Below are 20,916 nucleotides of genomic sequence, written 5' to 3' on the forward strand. Positions count from 1 at the left end.
ACTCGGTGGCCCCGATCTATGCATCATCACAAGGCCGCCTCAAACAGAGCACTGGATGGAGAATCTCCCTCTCAACGAATCCTAGCCCTAACAAGCAATGGTCCTTTCATGTCACTAATTCCAACACTGACCAGGTCGGGGATCGTCCCCTTATACATCCCCATTTCCACATCCGCCCGCTCCTGTTCATCCGCTAGCTCAAACGTGAATTCCTTGAGAAGCGTGCTGAACAGCTTGTATATGTTGGTCGTGGCTACCGTCTTCCCGATACACTGTCGGCCACCCAGGCCGAAATGCATCAAGAGGCGTGCCTTGGCGTTCACGCTGGGGTCGTCCCATCGGGTTGGATTGAAGATGTTATGGTCTGGGCCCCATACGGTGGGGTTGTGGTGGAAGGCGTGGTTGCAGACAGCGAGGGATGTCTATAGGATGTTACTCGGTTAACTGAAAATGTACAGCAAAACAACAATAATTTCGTTTAGTCAGGTACGCACCCCTTGGGGGAAATGGTTGCCCTCGATGGTTATCCCTGCTGGGTCCATGACGCGGCGTGCTAGCGGCATTGTGAAGACTGGTGTGATACGGAAATTCTCGCGCACACAGTTCCGGAGAAATGGGAGGGAGGATTCGGCGGCGGTGACGGAGTATGCGGACTCGGTGGGCTCGAGCACTGGGAGGTTAGAGTCGATCTCTTCGATACATTTCCTCATAAGTTCGGGGCTGTGGAGGAGGTGGTAAAATAAGAGGGTTGAGGTAGCGCTGGTTGTGTGGGTTCCCGCGATACTGAGACGTTGTGAGCGTCCATTGTCAACAAAACCATTCCAAGGAATAAACGTACATAAAACCAAACGCCTCTGTTTCCAGGTCAATTCGTGTAAGTCTCTCGCCTGTCTCAGGGTGTTTGGCCTTAATCAGGTTGGTCAATATATCCTTTCTATCCTCCATGCTGGAAGAGGTTTCATCGCCCTTAAGGTCCGCCAATCGACGCTGAACGCATGTCGAAGCAAGATCAGCACAAGCCTTCCGGCCTGCAAAGAGCTTTCGAAGGCCATCATGTGGTACAATAGGGAGCCACTTCTTCAACGTCTTTGTCATGCAAGGCCATGCGCCTGTCACGGCGGCTAAAAGGCTGTGCTCGATCACGGGAGGGACAAGCAACTCGTCATCAGCTTCTTGTACCCCGAAGGACTGGCTAAAGGCAAGTTCGCCTATCACATCAATCATATAGTAATGTAGTAATTTCTTGAGGTTGAAAACTTCTCCCGTGGAGCAGTAAGTCCGAATCCGGTCCTTTAAGATGTGGATGTTAAGGTCCATGTACTTCTCCATTTCTTTGATATAACTCAAGGAGAAACTATGTGACATATGACGTCGTCTTGTGGAGTGCAACTAGAGAAAACTATTAGATGCTGAACCAATCTCCAACCAAGCCTTAACTGCTTACTATTTCATCGCGCATGCCGAATACATTTGGGTGAGCGGCTCCGTAAGCATCATAGAACTCGGTTTTCGGCATAGATCTTGCGCTTTTCTGATAAATTATCGGTATGGCGCTTTCATATGTGACACTCAGTTTGTCGGGTCCATATCTGACAACAGGCCCGTACTTTTCGTGAAGCTTTGTCAGGTTGTACGGCTGTTGGAGGGTAAAGAACTGATGAGCCTGCCATAGGTCTGTGACGCTAGCGAGGAACGGGCCCGGGTATTTGGCCAAAGAGTGGAGGTAACGCTGATATATGACATATATCAGTATAATCGCAGTAATCGCAGTACCCCCAGCAGCCAGTGGGTTCCCTTTCAATAACTCGACCAGGACTGTCAACATGTTTGCTCGCTCTTTGGCTGAGTAGCGGTGTCCATTGTGGTTGGGCCAGGACACGGTAGGTATTTATCTCGATGCCATCTCGGGTACGCGGGATTAGACATCGTTTCCGTTGAAAACAAATCGCCCCGCACATATGACGTCCAATACCTCAAGGGCATGACAAATTGGCGATGTACATTGAGTGTGTGTTGTGTTGAGTGTTGATCGGGAGGAGATCGGGAAGGACACTCCCGATTGGCCAGAGAGTTCACAGTCACTGTGTGGGGAAACCCCGTGATATGGGGGAATATCGTGGAGAAGAGACAAGGATTCGGAGTAAACTGGCCAGACATGGAGAGACATAGCACTGCAGTACAGTATGAGCAATATACGCAGAATGCGGAGAACTGAAGTTGCGTGTACTGAGTGTCGGCGCCGGAAACTCAAGGTGAGTGCCCGAGTCGGTCTAAACACCATGAATTGACACCTCGCAGTGTGAAGGGTCACGACCAAATTGCTCTCGGTGCCAGGACCTACATCTAGATTGCTCTTACATACCGTCTCCGGGTGGCAGTCGTGTGACAAAAACGGCACGGTACGTTTTGGGTCTCACTCTGTAAGCACCCTTGCACCTAACAACGTTTCAGGGCTGGAAACCGGGGTGATTTGCTCAAAAGAATAGAGACACTCGAGGGGAAACTTCAAGCGGTTACAGACCCCCAATTGCCATTGACTGACGACACACCCGGGTGCAGCCAGAGAGACCAAGAACCTTGTGACCAGGAGACGGCCGTAGACGAGGGCGTACCCGTAGACGTACTATCAACGAACGCCTTGACAGAAACATCAGATAGTGAAGTTGGTTTTTTCGGTAAGTCGCCCACATATTTCCATGTGCAAATGTTTGCCTGACAAACGCTTCAGGGCCTAGCTCCAACTATGCGATGTTTCGTCTGGTATCAAGAATCTTTGCCCAAACAACAATGATGTACCTACCATCAAACGAGGTGGCACAGAACCTGGACTCGTGCTACCACTGTGTCCAGCATCATAGTGATATTTCAACTATGGCGGCGTGTAGTTCAGGGGCGAGAGCGACACCGGCGCCGAATGAGCTGTATACGCTGCCCCCGAAGGAAGAAGCCACGCTTCTTCTCGACCGGTTCTTCTGCACCATCAATATGGTACTCCCATATATCAGCAAGTCAGATTTGCTCGAGGAGTACCATAAAGCAACAGAGCAGCGTCCCCCAAAATTCCGCCGAGTGTTACTTGCACTACTAAACATTGTCTGGGCACATGCGTCCGCATCGTTGGGTAATCCACGGCAGGAGGATTTCTACCGGAGATCTGTGGCACTACTGGACTCGAGAACCATAGAGCGTCCGAGCTATGAGTTGGGTATATTTGGCGTCAGCATGTGGGTTTGATCGGAAGCTGATATGTTCTGAAGTCCAGGCACTGCTCCTCGTGGTCGAATACAAGCAGAATCACCAGCGCTCGATATCCAGCTATACAACTCATGCGCTATGTGTGAAGGCTGCTTTCCACGTTGGGCTCCATTCTAAGATTCCCACAGCCTCGTGTAGACCAGGCGAAAGTAATCTTCGCTTGCGTCTCTGGGATGGTGTAGTCATGAACGATAGGGAAGTACTCAGCTCGTGTGGAGCTATCCAGCAGGCTAATAATGGGTGCAGGGTTATGGGTTTGACGCAAGGCCGGCCGTTCATGATTCCGCAATCTATTAGTGCAGTCAACAACGAAGTGGCCCCCAAAGCAAATCCGACCACCAGCGATCTTTACATTATCCATCTCGCGTAAGGCGCTTCCTTTGATCACTTCCAGTAGCAAACGCCGCTCACCGTATCACAGGTCGTCTCATTCTGTTATTGAACAGGCCATAGAATCGTTGTATGGCGGTAACTTAGAGCTGATGGAGCCGCCAAAGATCCAGACTCTGATCTCTCCTTGGATGGATTTGAGTTGGCGTATCGAAGAGTGGTCTGATAATTTAACCTCAGTCGGAGGGCTTATATCAGGGTCCGAATTACCGACGTGTCCAGGAACGACCGATGGTCGCATTGCGGCACGGGTGCTCTTGACAATTCAATACTATCGGATGCGTATGCTCGCTAATTTCCCTCTCATTTCACAGTTCCTCCTTTCGACTAGGGAGTCTACTAATGAGCCCCGGGCGCTTGACCGTCTGAGACAGAGGTTGCCCTTTGTTGTCCAGGATGACTGGCATGCTGTGCGCGAACTGCGAAGGGTAATATCTGTGCTCAGCAACACCCGCGCGACGTTCACCAGTACCTTTGCTGCTTGGTACACCTGCAACTATTCGAGTATGATTGATCTCGCTTGGTTACATCAAATGGCTTGGGGCTTACCACACTTCAGTGCTCACCATCGCGCTACATTACTTTGTAATTCTTCTTGTTACAAAGCACGAACCAGGTGTTCTTGATGTCAGCTCCGCCATCGCGGTTCGCCAGGAGATAGACGAGACGCTCAATGTTATGGAGACCCTTGGGAGATCCAGCTTGATCACACAGAAGGCGGGCTGTTGCATTAAGCGACTTTTGGCTATATTCGATACACTTGGTGCGTGCTTGGCCACCCATGTCTTCAATGGTGACTTCCGTTCTCTGACCACCATTCAGGAGACGAACTCAGGATAGTGCCCTCAGTTTCCCTCGACTTTTGGGATAGCGATTATATCCTACAAAATATCGGACGCCCCTCCAGCGACTTCCTTACCACATTCAGCCGGGACGAATTCGACCAGCAGGATCCATCATTCCTCGAGCTATACTCTAGCATCCCGCTGTGCGAGTAGTTGTCACTGGAGTGGTCTCCACAGGGAGTGTGGAGGTTAAATGGACATTCTGTTGGTCTTCGCGAATCGGCGGACAGCTACCCGCATGCAACGGCCCAATCGGCTCACGGGCTGCCGTTGCGGTTCAAGGCTATCAACCACCTGTATAACCCTCTCCTGAATAGTGGCAGCCCTGTGGCCGGGCTCGTAGCTCAAGCTTACCCCGGTGCGGGGACAGTTTCCAGCAAAACCTGGGGGGATCTTTCATTGTGGGTCACTGACATCTCCACAGGCTCTCGGTGTATAAAGGTAGGGTGATCAGTCCCGTAATTCGGATGTCAGTTAGTGAAGTTCCTGCGCAATATTCAAAATGGATAAACCACACGCTGAACACGTCGAGGCAGACAATGCTGGAAGCACGGCCGAGCTCTCTAACGCTGGTGGCAAAGAAGGTCTATCGAGAGAGCATCAAGAATATCTCCTTAAGCGGCATGGGACATTGCAGCTAAGACCCATCCCATCAATGGATGACGCCGACCCATACAACTGGTCGAAATGGGCTGTATGTGTCTAATTTCCTAGTTAGTATGCCCATGTACTAACACTCGTTTTGATATACAGAAAATCACCAATCTGGCCCTGGTGGCTTTCCACGCAATGATGGCAACATTCACGGCATCAGCAATCCAGAGCGCCTTCGTGGAGATCGCCGAAGACCTGGACGTCAGCGTGCACCGGGCTAGCTACCTCACCTCTCTGGTCATTGCTATTCTTGGTGCCGCTCCTTTGTTCTGGAAGCCCTTTGCAGATCGATACGGTCGGCGTCCCATCTTCTTGCTCTCGTTGGTTTGTAGCCTTGTTGGGAATATCGGGTGTGCTAGGAGTCCCTCCTACGCGACTATGGGTCTATGTCGTGCAATAACAGCTTTCTTTATCTGCCCCGCTGCGGCGATGGGAAGTGGCGTTGTGCGTGAGATGTTCTTCTCCCGGGACTGTGCTCGATACATAGGCGTTTGGGCCTTGATGGTAACTCTCGGGGTGCCGTCGGCGCCATTTATTTTCGGTTTCGCGGTGATGAGGGTGGGTTATAGATGGATTTATTGGACGCTCGCGATAGTATGACTTCCCATCGTCCATGCTATGGGTATGGGGGCGACAGGTTCTAACATGGTCCAGGTCAATGGTGTCCAACTTGTCCTTTACTTCTTCCTTGGCCGTGAAACGCTCTATACTCCGTCCACTAGGGATGACGGGAAGATGCGCAAGCCTCGTCTTCTCGGGTTCGGTCGCCTTAATCCGACTCCTCTGACTCTTCGGGACTTTCTCGGTCCATTGTCTCTGGCTGCACGGCCTTGCGTCTTAATCCCCGCCGTCGCCTATTCGATGGTCTTCCTTCTTGCGGGCATCTTAATATCCATTGAAATTCCACAAGTCTTCCCCGAGAAGTTCGGCTTGAACGCACAGGAAGTCGGCCTCCAGAACCTAGCCATCATTATCGGCTCCGGCCTCGGCGAGCACATAGGTGGCCATCTCTCAGACCAATGGATGTGGCATCGCGAGAAGCGAGCGGGCCGGGCTCCGGCTCCCGAGTACAGGCTGTGGCTTGGTTATATCGGTATTGGTCTCGCTGTCTGCGGGGTCGTGGTCTTTCTCGTCCAAACTGAGAATGCCTCGAGTAATTGGAATGTTACACCCTTGGTTGGGGCTGCGATTGCAGCTGCAGGAAATCAGATTGTCACGACTGTTGACATCACATATGCGGTGGATTGTTATTCGAGGGATCCAGCTGCGGTCGGCGTCTTTATTACTTTTGTAAGACAAACTTGGGGGTTTATCGGGCCGTTTTGGTGAGTGCATGGCACCGCTTCATTTGACCAGCTACCGTACGCTAATCGGATCGTTTTCAGGTTCCCTGATATGTTGGAGAGCGTCGGCTTTTATGGGAGTAATGGGATCATTATTGCTCTGCTCGTCGGGGGCTCGGTGATACCGACACTACTGCTGCAATGGCAGGGTCATAGATGGCGGTGAATTGGCTTGTCCATGATTAAATATACCCTCACTTTCCCACGTCGTCACATTGTTGTCACGGTTGTCTTAGCTATATTGGTCGGCAGGGGCATACAGCTCAGCGTTGGTTGATGTTCTCATAACATTAGTAGAATCCCGGAGCAGAGAAACCCTCGGCGTTGGTTGAAGTTCAACCTGTCAAACAATGCTTACCTTTACCTATGTAGATACTGTCCTAGGCGCTGAACTTTCAACAATGTCCTGGGAATTTCAACCAACGTTGAACTGTGTCCCCGGTAGGCATTGCAACCTTTTGTGGGGCGAGTGTGGCTATCGCCCGGCCATGAATCGGCAGTCGCGCCCGTGTACCGTACTCTCCTTGATGTCGATGCTCGTTCATTTCCTCTTTTGACCCATATGAGGGGCAGAGCTTGTAGGACGCGTCCATCGTACCGTCGGGCATATCGGCAGGTTTTCGACGCGTAGTAGGTGGCTCGGGGGTTTTCTCGGGCCTCCGTCGTGTTGGTCGGTGTTGTCCCATGCGGCATCCTACTACATATTGGTGCAGGAACGGGCGAGCTCTCCGTCGAGAAAGAGATGCGAAAGGTTCGTCGGGCAAATAAGAGTGTCTTGTCGCTTTATGGTTGCTATGATCTTCCAATGTCGTGGGAAGGCCGGTACGACAATTCATTCCCGGTTCGTAGATCTAACATTCGGGTTGCGACTCGACTCGACTCGATAAATCCCCGAGCGAACCGTTGCGGTTTATTTCCCTGTTGGGAAGGTCTTGGCGTGGGTTGCAACTCGGCTCGGGTTTTTCCTTTTGGGTCAGTCTTGGCGCGGCTTGCTTGCTCGACTCGCGTGGTCGATGGGAAGGATAATGGCTTCTACGCTGTGATATCACGCCTAAATTTGAGTATTGATACTTTATTTTTACTTATTATTTGTAACTCATGTTAATTTTGACCATACAATTGGCTTTTGAGCTTGTAGTTGTGGAATATCGTGATTCGGTTATTTTCCATTCCAATATATATTTCGTCGACTAGTATCACATAGCAGTACTACACGATATCCTGCAACAAGCTTATTCACCACCACATTTTTACAATCGAACACACAAGCACACGAAGACCAAGCTACATAAGCACAGTGGCAGAGCAAGCATAGTTATATAGAAATTCGCGAGCACAATCCAAGGATCTAAGCCCAAAACACTACACCAGGGCCATCCCTAAGACAAATATAGCGTACATAACATAAACAGTAACCAGAAGCGTACAAATCGTAGAACCAAAAACACTACATAAGAATACGATATTAGAGGACACGCGAGTGATATAGAATAGTACCAACCACCATCAACATACAATAGAGTAAACACCAAGGGGCCAAAATACAGAGACGCGGAACAAGCCCACTAGCACCCGGAAAGATACCACAACCAAAACAAAACCAAAAACGCGAACGCGTCAAAAACAAAACACCAAGAGTTACAGCTTAGCAGTGTTTACAGAAGATAGGTTGATTTTTTTGATCGTTTGTATTCATATGACCGCGTACCATGCCGCGCGATCTTTATTTAGCCCATGGCGACAGCCGGGAGCATGAAGGCTGTTATGATACAGAGAACCAAAGGCGAACACACTATCTGACCCGTAGTGGACGCGTAGGAGAATAAATAAAAAAAGTACGTTAAAGCAAACCCAGAGACCCATGACACTTGTGTAATAAAAGATCAAAGAACACCCCAACGTCCCAGTCATACCGTGAACCAACCCGAAAAAGCAAACCGTCGCGTCACTGCTGCGGAAGGGCAACCGACGCGCCGACCGCGCAGGATGGTGGAAAAGAAAACAATGCAGAAAGAACACGCTTAACCACCGAAACCGTAGAGGGTACCTGAAAGCAAGTTATGTTAGAGCGAGTTGAGTGGAATGATGGTAAAGGATACTCACGGCCTTGACGCTTCAGAGCATAGACGACATCGAGAGAAGTGACAGTCTTGCGCTTGGCGTGCTCAGTGTAGGTGACAGCGTCACGGATGACACCCTCAAGGAAGGTCTTGAGGACACCACGGGTCTCCTCGTAGATCATGGCGGAGATACGCTTGACACCACCACGGCGCGCAAGACGACGGATAGCAGGCTTGGTGATACCCTGGATGTTGTCACGCAAGATCTTGCGGTGACGCTTGGCGCCACCCTTTCCGAGACCCTTGCCACCCTTTCCGCCTGAAGAGACAAAACGCGTCAGTTGAGGATCTTCGAGATAGCCTCATGATGGGCAAGGATGGCTGTTACTTACGTCCAGACATGTTGATGGATGTGTGAGATAAGGTTAAAGTTGTTTTTGTGGAGATAAATTAATGTCGAGTGGACAGAGAGATTGATGGGAATAGAAGGAGTGGATGAGCTTCCATGGGACGGGAGATATTTGTATACGAGAAGGGAGACGCGTGGGGAGAGAGCTGGAATCACTCGCTGGCGAGAGGATCGACCAATCAGAGCGGATGATCACTCAACGGGCTGAGATGCGGGTAACGTGACCCTGACGCAGGTTGATCTTGCAGGGACAGCTTGATCTCAACGCGAGAGCGCGTCAGGACACGGATCAACATTCCGCAAATTGCAAGTGAGCTACTACGTGTTACAGAAACCATTGGAATTCATCTGATCGAACGACAGTCTACGAGTGAGGTTGGGATCAGAATGTGATGGCGAGACATTCCAGATCAATGATCCTGAGCGCTCATTGGCTACCGGGCCAAGTCTCGCTTAGCGTGAACTGCCAGGCTGACCGCCCTGGCCCGCAACCCTTTTGATTCTCCCAGCAAAAACCGGCCCGCGAAATCACGGCTAAGGTGTGCTGGATTCCGAACGCTTTTTTTGATCAAAGGAAACGGCGCTAAGGCCACCCAACTTCGCAGGCAAACCACAGGATCACCACCCGCCCCTCGGTTACTACAAATACCTTCCCCCACCCGCCCCCTCCATCCTTCTTTCATCTATCTATCCTTTCGGTCGGCACCTATCTTCAGCCATCGACTTTCCATCCACATCGTCGATTTTTCATCCTAAACTCCACATTTTCTATCAAATCTAATCATCTACAATGGCTAGAACCAAGCAGACTGCCCGTAAGTCATCATCTCACTGCACTTCCTCTCGTTGGCGTGGTCGTGTCACTGTCGCGCCTCCTGGATAACACGATGCTAACTTTACCTCAATAGGTAAGTCCACTGGTGGCAAGGCTCCCCGTAAGCAGCTCGCTTCCAAGGCCGCCCGCAAGGCCGCCCCCTCTACCGGTGGTGTCAAGAAGCCTCACCGCTACAAGCCTGGTAAGTTGTTATGCCTGATGATCATCATCGTCGCCCTTTTCTAACATCCACGAAGGTACCGTCGCTCTCCGTGAGATCCGTCGCTACCAGAAGTCCACTGAGCTTCTGATCCGCAAGCTCCCCTTCCAGCGTCTGGTCCGTGAAATTGCTCAGGACTTCAAGTCCGACCTCCGCTTCCAGTCCTCTGCCATCGGTGCTCTTCAGGAGTCCGTTGAGGCCTACCTCGTCTCTCTCTTTGAGGACACCAACCTGTGTGCCATCCACGCCAAGCGTGTCACCATCCAGTCCAAGGACATCCAGCTTGCCCGCCGCCTCCGTGGTGAGCGTTCTTAAGTTCGTTTCGTGGTTGGTTCTTATGGGAAGGCGATAATGGGGTTCATCTTTTCTTTTTCATGACTGGCGATACATGACGGGTTTTCTTTTTTTCCAATATCAATGGGTTCGGCAATGGGTTTTCGTGTTTTTCTTGCTACGATAAATAGTAGGCTGCCCATCCAGCGGCTGGACGGATTCATCATGGATGCATTCGAATACTATGTACATTAAGGAACTTCAAATCCTCGAACGGTATCCTTGTCGGTGCCACCGGGTGGCATAGACGAATTTCAGTATCTATGATCAATCAAGTCTAGTCCTGATCATCATATTCACTCGTAATCAGCGTAGCATTTTGACGCGTCGGTCGCGTTGTTGTTGCCTCCGGTCGCAAGTCGCGCCCAGCATGCAAGGCTCGTCGGATCGTCATCGTCGAAAGCGATGAACCGTAGAGATTATACCATCATTATATGCACTATATCATGTTGAGTTGCTCATCCTCTTCGCAAGGCCAGTAGAATCAAGTAGTCTCACGATTCACTTCATAGGTGCTGTAAGCTGGAGTAGGAAATGCGACCGTGGACTGTACCTTCACTGAAATCGATTCCTACCTGAAACAGCCTAACACTCATCACCCGAACGTAATCGGCCTCGTAGACGTCAGGCAGATACGCATACGCATACGCATGATTTTGTTGGATTACTTGTGCTTTTCATAGTGGTTTTAATGGGTCTATCGTTCTTGTTGTCGGGTTGCTCTGGATCCTGTGCTGCCGGAAGATAGCGGATGTTAGACCAGGTGTGAGGTACGTTCATGGTGAATTTGAGCATCACAGAGGTCTTGATTCGACTAGAAATTTGAATGTTACGTATTCGCATCAAATTGTGAACATGATCTGGCTGCATAGCGTGTATAGGAGCTGCTGGTTGATGGGGTGATGGGAATGGAGAAGCGCTACTGGGTGTTCAGGCTTCAATATATAGAATCGGGTTGGACCTCTTGTCCATCAACAAATGCTCCATTATCATCGATATATTGTGTTACAATATCTATATCGTGCTGCTGGTATTTCTATATCCTACCGGAAGCATTAGGGACACCCATTCACCTCGTATTTGACTTTTTCTAACGCCATGTTCTTCCGTCACTCTTGTCCCCCTATCCACCTAGCGTTCAAGGTACCAAAACCGAGTTACTTTGCATTTCGACCTCATCACCGCCCTGGACGCTTAGGCTAAGTAACATACGACTTCTAAAATGAAATGGACAGCCTGGGGATTTTAATGAAGACTCAAGTGATATACTTCGTTGATATCTCGGTCGAACCCGCGGGACCTGCAGATACAGCCTAATCTTCGACTTTGTGATCCAACTGGGGCGACCAACCAATGACGCAAACGACTGCCCCGGGACCAAGGCACTCGCTGTTTAGTGTTTACCAACAACCCAGTCCAGGTCGTCCGTCGTGTTATGAAAACTCTCTTTTCACCCCCATTGGATTACACCATCCCTATCTACTGTTGTCTCTTTGCTCTGTTATGGTCTACCCCGCCGGACGAATAGTTGCGCCAGATCGGATATGGCCAACTCTGCGGTAGCACAATAACATACCTACTGATGAGAGCGGGAACCAGCACCGCGTTGAATGTTGCTAATTCTATTGGTAGCAAGGCAACACCTTGGGTTTTTGGCGTTTCCAAGTGAGTTGCAAGACGTATATTTGGGTTCCCCAGCATTTTGCTCATAATAAGGCACTGTGTGGGAAGCAAGACAAGAACGCACCGGTATGCCTCGATAATAAAGAACGCGATAGGAGAGCCGGACGAGGTTTATCGAGTTGATTAGATCCAGTGACGCTCTGATTTGGTACTGATGATGGGTCAGAGTGGTCACTCCCAGCAATCGACCCTTTGGCATTACAATGAGCATTGGAGCGGCTAGTGACCCCAGCAGGGTTGGCTAATGCCGACGATGAAGAACTCAATAAAGCATGAACGCTGGTGTTGAGGGTGAGCAGATAATCACCCATTTTGCCCACCTTCTGTGCTATCGCTGGAGCAGAAACACTTGATCCCAGTGTGATTTTTCTCCCGCAATATGATAGATATCACTCCGTTTCCTGGTCTACGCATGTATATATATCGAGGTGGGTTATACGATGTCTAGGTGGAGGCCGAGAGAACATTAGGCAGATGCCTAGATGGAGCCGCCTATTGTATTTCTGAGATGAGAGGGTTGAAGCTGGTCTCATCTAGATGACATTCAGGAGTCATGATGGATGCTGCCTACGCCGTAGAAAGGAGATTTGTGGATACCTTCATAGAAATATTGACCAAGTGGCAGCCCTAGACTTATTGTGCTTCCTACCAAGAGTAGTGATACGTTGGTACCCTTTGGGTAGCAGTCATTGCTGATAAATAACCCAGTAGCTTCGAAATTCAGAGCCAACGAGAGCGGGATGCCAAAAGCCGATAGTAAGCAATTTCCAGGCTGGTTGATTCTAGAAACCCTGGAGAGGCTGCGACGCTGCGTGTTCTTGTATTGGAAACAACAAAAAAAAATCACCAAAGGCCAACATACCTCGGTAAATCCCAAGTCTCAGTGTTATTTTTATATATCAGGGTGGCTATGACTCAAATAAATCTGGTAGCTAACGGCGTAGTTCTAGAATCTGGATGTTCCTCCGGCAGACTGGGGCCAGCGCAGTGGGTCGACGGGGTTGCCGCCTGGTAAAGTTTTTTCTCCCCTTTTGTTGAGGCTCCATGGCCATAACGTGGTTAGTGGTTACGATTCGGCATAATTTGATCGATTGGGGCGAAATCGATATAAAAATTGTACGAAGGCTTCGATGAAAATTAGGAGGTTCCAAGGGTACTGCCTGCTGGGCTTGGGGCTCGAGGATCGTGCGTGGTGGCGATATCCGAAGTTTTGCCTGTAACTGGCGCCCGGAGGTTTATCCCGTTGAGAATATCATTATGATGAGGTGCAGATACGAGATGAAGAGACCCGTCCCTTGAAGGCCTGCACAGTGCGCGGTTATGCACGGTCGGATCAAAGTCTGACTCGTGGACGGATTTAAGAACACGGGGGTATCTGATAACTAATCTGTTATCTGACCGATGGATAAGCGCAGAAAGCCACGCGGTGCAAGGAATTTGGCCGACTCCGAATGCAGCGCAAGATGCCGTGTGAGCCGAATGCAGTGCAACTCGACACCGGAAGCCTTCAACCTCTGAACCTGGGATTGATTCTAAATTCCGAAGAAATACTGCTTGAACCCGCTTAGTAAACGGTAAAACCCACGATGCGGATTTAATGGCGATAACATGGGCGAAGCTTTGAGTTATGAAGTGAACAATGTCTTGTTATGCTGATCATGACACCCGGTCCACATCATGGTGTGTCAAGTTCAAGACAGCCAGTCCGTTCTCGACCGCCCCTCGGCCTGATCCACAGATTCATCACAGCAAAAATCGAAGCAGCCGGCGAATCAGCGCTGCGCTCCGCCCATGGTCCTTGTTTTACGGTCGCAGTGGGCAGCTCGGATGAGCCCGACTTTGCCATCGATGCCGGAAATAATGGGCGCAAACTGTGCATAGCCCGATTTAATGCTGGACATTGGCTGCTTGGCCCGCTGCCAGCCAACGAGAGACTGCGCTGTGCCCGGCTCCGTCTGAGTCTTCCATCCGAGGCTACAGAAGTCAAGATTAATCTGGTTCCATAATTATGAAGTCAGAAGACTTTTTCTGCTGGGTGTATATAGGTGGAAAGGCGTCCCTGGACCCTCGTGGAAAGTGGTGCTTGTTAAATTTCTTTATCCTGCCATTTGCGCATACTTTATAATAATATAATATACTGAGAGTCAGTACTTGTTCGCATTCGGCGCTGTTCTCTTTTCCACCCAGAGCTATAACACTAACCACCCCGCGCAGCAGCTTCAGACCCGCGCGCTCTTTCTCTCGCTTCATACAGTCAACTCCAGTTTCGCCTTTGAGCGATTATCATATTTCGCACCATGGCCAAAGACCATGGAACAACCGCAAATGGGACCTCGCCTATTGAGGGCCCTGCCACTCGAAAAATCCCGTTCTATCGCATGATTGTTGACCAGGGCGTCGTGACACAAGAAGTCATCGACCACAAATATGCTGGATCCGGCACAGAGGACGATCCGTATGCTGTTGTTTGGATCCCCAACGATCCCCGGAATCCTATGGAATTCTCAAAGACAATGAAGTGGTTCCTCACGGGTATCGCTGCTATTGCGACTCTAGCAGTCGCATTGGTCTCTTCCGCGTATACGGGCGGTATTGCAGAGATCGAAGCTGAGTTCGGGATTGGCAGTGAAGTTGCGACCCTGGGTGTCTCTCTTTTCGTCCTGGGTTTCGCAATTGGACCTTTGCTTTGGGCGCCTCTGAGTGAAATGTTTGGCCGACAGATCGTATACTTCTTTACATACATGGCTCTTACAGCTTTCAACTGTGGATGCGCCGGCGCGACAAACTCATGGACTCTCATTATCCTTCGGTTTTTCGCCGGTGCGTTTGGTTCTTCGCCTCTCACCAATGCCGGTGGTGTCATTGCCGATATGTTTTCGGCTAAGCAGCGTGGCGTTGCCATGAGTATGTTTGCCGCTGCTCCGTTCCTAGGTAAGGCTCTCGATAATATTACCCTGCGTTTTGTGGATTGAGCGATTTGAAGCTGACGTTGCTTGCTCTAGGCCCGGTCCTCGGCCCTATTATCGGTGGCTTCCTTGGAATGAATGCCGGTTGGCGATGGGTTATGGGCTTCCTGGGCGCTTTCTCGGGTGCCCTTTGGATTGCCGGTTCGCTCCTCATGCCTGAGACATACGCTCCCGTTCTCCTTCGTCGCCGCGCCGAAAGACTCTCCAAGATCACCGGCAAAGTATACCGAAGCAAGGCAGACATTGACCAGGGAAAGATTACACTTGGCGAGGCTTTCAAGACGGCCTTGTCCCGGCCGTGGATTCTGCTTTTCCGCGAGCCTATTGTGTTCTTGCTCTCTCTGTACATGGCCATTGTCTACGGAACCCTGTACATGCTTTTCGCCGCCTACCCCATTGTTTTCCAGGGTGTTCGTGGTTGGAGCCAGGGCATTGGCGCTCTTCCCTTCCTGGGTATCATGGTCGGCATGATTCTAGCCGTTGCATACAGTATTTGGGATAACAAACGGTACATCCGCGCCCAGGATAAGCATGGCGGATTTGCTCCTCCCGAGGCACGCCTGCCTCCCTGCATGGTGGCCTCCGTTACAATTCCGATCGGACTGTTTTGGTTCGCGTGGACCAACTACCCATCCATCCACTGGATTGTCTGCATCATTGCCGGTGCCCCCTTCGGTTTCGGTATGGTGCTGGTGTTCCTTAGCATCATGAGCTACCTAATCGACACATACACCATCTTCGCTGCCTCTGTCCTGGCCGCCAACTCCGTCCTGCGTTCGATCTTCGGTGCCGTCTTCCCCCTCTTCACCACCTACATGTATCAAGACCTCGGTATCCACTGGGCCTCCTCGATTCCGGCCTTCCTCGCCCTCGCTTGCGTTCCCTTCCCCTTCCTCTTCTACAAGTACGGCAAGCCGATCCGTCTCCGCTGCAAGTACGCCGCCCAGTCCGACGCTTTCATGCGCAAGATGATGCAGCAGGCCGTACCCGAGAGCGAATCCGGCGAGAAGACCGACGAGGGAGAAGAGCCCGAGAAGTTCGACCGCACTGAAGCGCCGGCACCAGATCTCGGAGAGGACGAGGGAGATGTTTCCGAGGCAGACTCTGATGTCGAGGAACTTCCTTCTATGAGGCCGACCCACAGCAAGGCCTCTGTCAGATCTCACATGTCGCACATGTCCTTGTATGAGGGCAACCCTTACGATATCGACCGTGTCAACACTCGCGAGTCCTTCAAATAGACGGACGGGGTCGGCGTAATATAGTGCTCGGTCTGCGCTTATACTTATATTATATCACGGTACATAATTTCTAGTATCTGGTTTCCACGTTACTTTGCATTCTATGAATGTGATGTGAGACGCGAGATGGAAGAGCGAAAAAAAGTGGTCTTGATTTGGCCTTGGATATACCCTGCATGGTTCTACGGTTTGCATTATAGATGGTGTCTGGCTTTTTGATAATAATTTATAGTATTAATAATGATTGAGATATAATGACTGTTTGTTATAGCTGGAGCTTCTTCCGTAAAGTGCGTAGCCAGTCTCTAGAATGAGAGAATCTGAATGTTGTCCACGCTGTCACCGCTTATTTCCCTAGGGCTTGTATGGATTCCATGTGTGCACTATCTGGGATGATTGATCGGAGAAATCACCTCGACTGTCTGGGGACCAATAGAAGATTTCTGCGGAGTTAACGGTACTTCATGATAGTTGATAGCACTAATCGCATTATTCTAATAACAACAACAAGATAATCAGAGAATGTGGCGCGAATATTGAAGAGTTTCCGCAGACTTGGAGTAAACAGTCGGGTAAGAACATCCTCTCCGATTGGAAGCCAACTCCGGTCCTCGGCATATTGAGTTTGCGGCTGCCGATTTCCTCTCCCTCTGTCGCCATCACGATTATCAATCTCAACATCTCCTCTCTTATTTTTCAGCGATAGATCTTTCTTTTGTTACGACGTTCCATTCATTTGCTGCTTTTTGTTTCGACAGCCCGACGCTTTCTGAGCCATCTTTTCTATCAGCACCACCTTATCGACATCGAGTCACTCTTTTTTGCCGATCCACTATAGATTTATTCTTATCATGAACTAGACATCTCTTGAACCACAAGAACAACAAACCACTTCATTAGCCCCGCGCTGCGAGCGCGGCGCGCCCTCGCCCTCGCAATGAGACCTTCACCCACCTTTTTTCTCCGCCGCCCAACCCTCGCACCCTCCAGATCCTCCGCGCCCCCGCGCTTACGGACAAGACGATATGAATCAACCACACCTCCGAAGCCTGATCCCGTACCCAAAAGCGAGCCTCCGAAGTCTTCCCCCTCACCATCGAAGTCACAACCAAGTCCTGCTCCCACCCCGCATCCAGAAGTGCCCCCGGCGGTGCCCGCGCAGTCGGGGCCACGATCGCTGCGCCAGAAAATCCAGGCAGGACCTGTGGGAAGGCTAGGCCGGTCGTACTCCCGGTTTCAGGAGAAGAAGCCCTATACCACCCAGATTTGTAGTTCGATTGTGATCTACCTATTTGGAGACCTGAGCGCGCAGTATTTCTTTCCTCCGGAGAAGACGTCGAGCGCGGCGCAGGGTAAGACCACTGAGTCTGGTCCCCAGAGCAAAGATGGTGGTGCGGTTGAGGTGGGAGGATATGACCCGTGGAGGACGATGCGCCATTTGACCGTGGGTATTGGATCGAGTATCCCGTCATATAACTGGTATGTTTGCCTCGACCTAATCTGACTCGACCTCAGAGATGGTAGACTAATACAGAATCGTACAGGTTCATGTTCCTGCACAACCACTTCAACTTCACATCCAAATTCCTCTCTATCCTCACCAAGGTCGTCGTCCAACAAGTCGTCTTTACTCCCGTCTTCAACACCTACTTCTTCAGCGTCCACTCGCTGTTATCTGGTGCATCATGGGAAGAGACACTCGAGCGGCTCCATGTCGCTCTGCCACGGAGCATCGTGAACAGCGCTAAGTTCTGGCCCATGGTTACGGCATTCAGCTTCATGTACGTCCCGCCGCAGTTCCGGAACGTTTTCTCGGGATGTATTGCGGTTGGGTGGCAGACCTATCTGAGCTGGTTGAATCAGAAGGCTGCCAGGGAGGTAGAGGGTGCATTGACGGAGCCGGCTTCGTCGCCATCACAGGTTAATGATGGGAATAGAGTCCCTATTAGGGCCTAGCCTTGGTTATTAGGCGTGAGGCTCATTGTACATATTTCTTGGTTTGGGTTGGCTTCACTCGTTGTATACCCGATTTCGTGGGGATTTTGCTAGATTTTAGACTAGATACGTGGTCTGCATTAGATGACAGAAGAATAAACATATAGAGTAATTTTTGGCTATCTTGTGGATTATGCTGAGACTTCAAATATTTGCCCGGCAAGCCAATGAGAGAAGACGGATTAATACTCTGTTCTGTATAGTCCGTAGCTCGTGATCTGGCTGTGATGGCGATTTCTCGCGTCGACGAACCTTGAACTCCAGACTCAATCTCCAGAACATCCCTCCTCCCGACTCGGTCTATTTTCTAACACCTTGGAAAAGCGATGTAAGGCGCCCAGGAACTGCTCACTAAGTCCACCTAAAGATGACGTTGTAGCCCACCATCCCTCCTTGCCTCCCCGCAACATCTACTTCACGCGCCTCACCTCACCCTCACGGCAAAATCCCACGCCTAACACTCCCCACACAGGCATGTCATGCCCGCCGCAACATCAACAACAACAACAACAAACCCCTGATCCCACGCAAGCAATATCCGATGACGAGTACAACAACGATGCCTTGAGTTCCAGCAGCGATTACGGATCCGACTTCAGCGCCGATGAAACAGACCTGCTGAGCCAGCTCCTCGCGCAAGCCGACGCGACCGCGACCGCGACAGATTCAACAACAAAAACAACAATACCTAGGTCTCTTTCTCAACACCAACACGGACACCAAATTCCCGTCCCCGGATTCATCCCGGCTCCGGCGCCGATCCCGGATATCGAAGACCTAGGAGCAGGCGGCGAGGATGATGCAGCGGGCGGTAGTCGGGTGCCGAGGGTACTGGGGAGGGAGAAGAAATGGCCTTTGTGGCAGGTTCAGAAAGCTGGAGGAGCGCTCTCGGATGCGCGTGAGCATAAGGCAGGCTGGGTCCCTATCTTCAGGGGGCCCACGGCTGGTACGTTTTACCGATTCTCCATTTATTTATACTGTTTCCCCCCCCACCTGTGTTTGATTTCAAGTTGATGTGGGAACGCTGACGGTCTGACTGCGAAGCGTTTAGTTGAGCATCCTGATTCTACGGAGGGCCGGGCGAGGCAGCGGGAGAGGGATATAGCTCGTGAGCAAGAAGCGATTAGGAATGGTACTGTGGATGAGAATGGGACTGGTGATAGGAAGGAGAAAGCCGTGGACGATATGCTATCGCCTGTGGAGCGTTTTCGAAGGCCGCCGAACAAGGCCTTTTCCGTTACGGATTTGGTCTCGCCTGCCTGGTGCGAGGTGCAGTACTGGTATACTTTGACGAAGCATGGGCGGAAGCGGAGGACACCGGCGATGAAGAAGGGGAGTACGATACACAAGACGTTGGAGGACGAGATTTATACGACTGTCCCCGTGGAGATCACGACGAAGGAGGATGCGCTGGCGCTGCGGATTTGGAACGTTATACAGGGATTGCGGACGCTGAGGGAGTTTGGAATTACGAGAGAGCTGGAGGTTTGGGGTTTGGTGGATGGGGAGCTTGTTAATGGGGTTATTGACCAGCTTTCCTATGAGTGTCCTGACCCGGAGCTTGAGGCTTCCGCCGCTGCTCACTATGCGGAGACAGAGGCATCGAGGGCGGTCTTGCCTGAGTACCAGATGTCGCTGACGGATCACTTGCTGTCTCCTGCGCATGGGGGGAAGAGACTAGCCGATATGTCGTACCATGAGGTAGAGCCCGAGGCGGCAGAGGATCCGATTAGCAGTCAATCCTCTGCTGAGATCCAGCATCTGCCCCGGATTTACTTGACTGATGTCAAGACGCGAGGGAGCAGCTCGACGCCGACTGTGAAGAGCTCATCGTTCCGGCCGACGATGCTTCAACTTCAGCTTTACTACCACATGCTCAATCGTTTAATCACGAGCGATGATGTTACCATCGAGATGCTTGCGTCGCGGTACGAGCTTGATCCAAAGAAGACCTTTACCGACGCCTTCATCAGCCAAGTCGGCTCCCTGAACGATCAGTTCTTCGATGCCCTCTCCTCCCTAGAATTTGACCCTGATTATGTTCCCACCCCCGAGGATGCACTCACACGACACCAATGGCATTCATCCCAAAGCTCCGACGACGCAGAGCCAAAAGATTGCCCACCCTCTGCAAGCCAGGATTCCACCAGTGTTCTCCTCGCAAACAGCAACCTCACCAGTCTCTGGAAACTGATGAAAGACCAGCTTCGCTTTACTTTCCTCCCTCCGGCACTCTCATCCGCTCCAGTTGCACCTTCGATCCCATCAGAGTTTCAACCCCGCATGCTGGAGCCCTACCCCACGATCCTCTCGCCCCTTCTCACAGCCCGCTACATTTCGTCTGCCGCAACCGCTGATCTCCAGCCCCGAGTCTTGGGAAGTCGATCCTTCTTGTTCGACCCTACCTCATTGGAGTCGTACGTATCCGACCAAATGAACTGGTGGCGTGGCCAACGGACCCCGCGCGGTGTTGAGGTTATGGAGGCCTGGAAATGTCGGATCTGCGAGTTCCAGGATGATTGCGAGTGGCGTCAGGAGCGGGAGTGGGCCTATGTGAGGAAGAAGGGATACGTCCAGGCGTGACTTGTATCTGTCTGAACAGGCGCGCCGACGAGGAGCAGCATATATCGGGGCTTCTGGCGTTTGGTATTTTATCATGATTGCATTTCATAGCATCTTTATTAGGAGGGTATATTGTGTATCGGTGT

At 51.0% G+C, this 20,916-nt stretch overlaps 9 protein-coding genes across 9 annotated transcripts; 6 read left to right on the forward strand and 3 right to left on the reverse strand.

Moving 5' to 3' along the window:
• Positions 1-71: 71 nt before the first annotated feature.
• ASPVEDRAFT_78615 (uncharacterized protein) lies at positions 72-1,825 on the reverse strand (the record flags this gene model as incomplete). Its single annotated transcript, XM_040816578.1, has 4 exons — positions 72-422; positions 495-783; positions 839-1,389; positions 1,445-1,825. The coding sequence occupies 4 exons, from the start codon at positions 1,823-1,825 to the stop codon at positions 72-74; spliced, it is 1,572 nt and encodes a 523-aa protein (XP_040662629.1).
• A 347-nt stretch (positions 1,826-2,172) lies between these two features.
• ASPVEDRAFT_146290 (uncharacterized protein) lies at positions 2,173-4,643 on the forward strand (the record flags this gene model as incomplete). The annotated part of the gene is made up of 8 exons (XM_040808088.1): positions 2,173-2,252; positions 2,299-2,399; positions 2,452-2,675; positions 2,729-3,205; positions 3,258-3,621; positions 3,677-4,149; positions 4,205-4,408; positions 4,468-4,643. The coding sequence occupies exons 1-8, from the start codon at positions 2,184-2,186 to the stop codon at positions 4,641-4,643; spliced, it is 2,088 nt and encodes a 695-aa protein (XP_040662630.1). The 5' UTR covers positions 2,173-2,183.
• Positions 4,644-4,739: 96 nt separating this feature from the next.
• On the forward strand, positions 4,740-6,768 carry ASPVEDRAFT_258295 (uncharacterized protein). The gene is made up of 4 exons (XM_040809823.1): positions 4,740-5,184; positions 5,244-5,738; positions 5,799-6,469; positions 6,530-6,768. The coding sequence occupies exons 1-4, from the start codon at positions 4,993-4,995 to the stop codon at positions 6,651-6,653; spliced, it is 1,482 nt and encodes a 493-aa protein (XP_040662631.1). The 5' UTR covers positions 4,740-4,992; the 3' UTR covers positions 6,654-6,768.
• Positions 6,679-7,357, reverse strand: ASPVEDRAFT_257942 (uncharacterized protein). Its single transcript, XM_040809818.1, has one exon. It carries the CDS (start codon positions 7,321-7,323, stop codon positions 6,883-6,885), a length of 441 nt encoding a protein of 146 aa, XP_040662632.1. The 5' UTR covers positions 7,324-7,357; the 3' UTR covers positions 6,679-6,882.
• An 860-nt stretch (positions 7,358-8,217) lies between these two features.
• ASPVEDRAFT_36261 (histone H4) lies at positions 8,218-9,012 on the reverse strand. Its single transcript, XM_040811168.1, has 3 exons — positions 8,940-9,012; positions 8,591-8,866; positions 8,218-8,534 (listed from the first exon to the last, which is right to left on the reverse strand). Exons 1-3 carry the CDS (start codon positions 8,947-8,949, stop codon positions 8,509-8,511), a joined length of 312 nt encoding a protein of 103 aa, XP_040662633.1. The 5' UTR covers positions 8,950-9,012; the 3' UTR covers positions 8,218-8,508.
• A 734-nt stretch (positions 9,013-9,746) lies between these two features.
• hhtA (histone H3) lies at positions 9,747-10,305 on the forward strand (the record flags this gene model as incomplete). The annotated part of the gene is made up of 3 exons (XM_040814103.1): positions 9,747-9,771; positions 9,865-9,972; positions 10,028-10,305. 3 exons carry the CDS (start codon positions 9,747-9,749, stop codon positions 10,303-10,305), a joined length of 411 nt encoding a protein of 136 aa, XP_040662634.1.
• A 3,998-nt stretch (positions 10,306-14,303) lies between these two features.
• Positions 14,304-16,213, forward strand: ASPVEDRAFT_48968 (MFS transporter; the record flags this gene model as incomplete). Its single annotated transcript, XM_040814104.1, has 2 exons — positions 14,304-14,937; positions 15,009-16,213. 2 exons carry the CDS (start codon positions 14,304-14,306, stop codon positions 16,211-16,213), a joined length of 1,839 nt encoding a protein of 612 aa, XP_040662635.1.
• Positions 16,214-16,884: 671 nt separating this feature from the next.
• On the forward strand, positions 16,885-18,365 carry ASPVEDRAFT_36265 (Mpv17/PMP22 family protein). The gene is made up of 2 exons (XM_040811169.1): positions 16,885-17,692; positions 17,758-18,365. Exons 1-2 carry the CDS (start codon positions 17,151-17,153, stop codon positions 18,167-18,169), a joined length of 954 nt encoding a protein of 317 aa, XP_040662636.1. The 5' UTR covers positions 16,885-17,150; the 3' UTR covers positions 18,170-18,365.
• A 317-nt stretch (positions 18,366-18,682) lies between these two features.
• ASPVEDRAFT_48970 (exonuclease V) lies at positions 18,683-20,791 on the forward strand (the record flags this gene model as incomplete). The annotated part of the gene is made up of 2 exons (XM_040814105.1): positions 18,683-19,154; positions 19,260-20,791. 2 exons carry the CDS (start codon positions 18,683-18,685, stop codon positions 20,789-20,791), a joined length of 2,004 nt encoding a protein of 667 aa, XP_040662637.1.
• Positions 20,792-20,916: the final 125 nt, after the last annotated feature.

The sequence above is a fragment of the Aspergillus versicolor genome, assembly GCF_001890125.1.
Source record: "Aspergillus versicolor CBS 583.65 unplaced genomic scaffold ASPVEscaffold_1, whole genome shotgun sequence".
Taxonomy (NCBI): domain Eukaryota; kingdom Fungi; phylum Ascomycota; class Eurotiomycetes; order Eurotiales; family Aspergillaceae; genus Aspergillus; species Aspergillus versicolor.

Bases quoted from the DNA above. Each gene is read 5' to 3' on its own strand.
- ASPVEDRAFT_258295 (XM_040809823.1), top strand. From the start codon at position 4,993: ATGGATAAACCACACGCTGAACACGTCGAGGCAGACAATGCTGGAAGC. The intron at 5,739-5,798 runs GTATGACTTCCC...AACATGGTCCAG, and splicing joins TTTATTGGACGCTCGCGATA to GTCAATGGTGTCCAACTTGT. The intron at 6,470-6,529 runs GTGAGTGCATGG...GATCGTTTTCAG, and splicing joins GGGTTTATCGGGCCGTTTTG to GTTCCCTGATATGTTGGAGA.
- ASPVEDRAFT_257942 (XM_040809818.1), bottom strand. From the start codon at position 7,323: ATGAATTGTCGTACCGGCCTTCCCACGACATTGGAAGATCATAGCAAC.
- ASPVEDRAFT_36261 (XM_040811168.1), bottom strand. The intron at 8,535-8,590 runs GTGAGTATCCTT...ACTTGCTTTCAG, and splicing joins TGCTCTGAAGCGTCAAGGCC to GTACCCTCTACGGTTTCGGT.
- ASPVEDRAFT_36265 (XM_040811169.1), top strand. From the start codon at position 17,151: ATGAGACCTTCACCCACCTTTTTTCTCCGCCGCCCAACCCTCGCACCC. The intron at 17,693-17,757 runs GTATGTTTGCCT...AGAATCGTACAG, and splicing joins AGTATCCCGTCATATAACTG to GTTCATGTTCCTGCACAACC.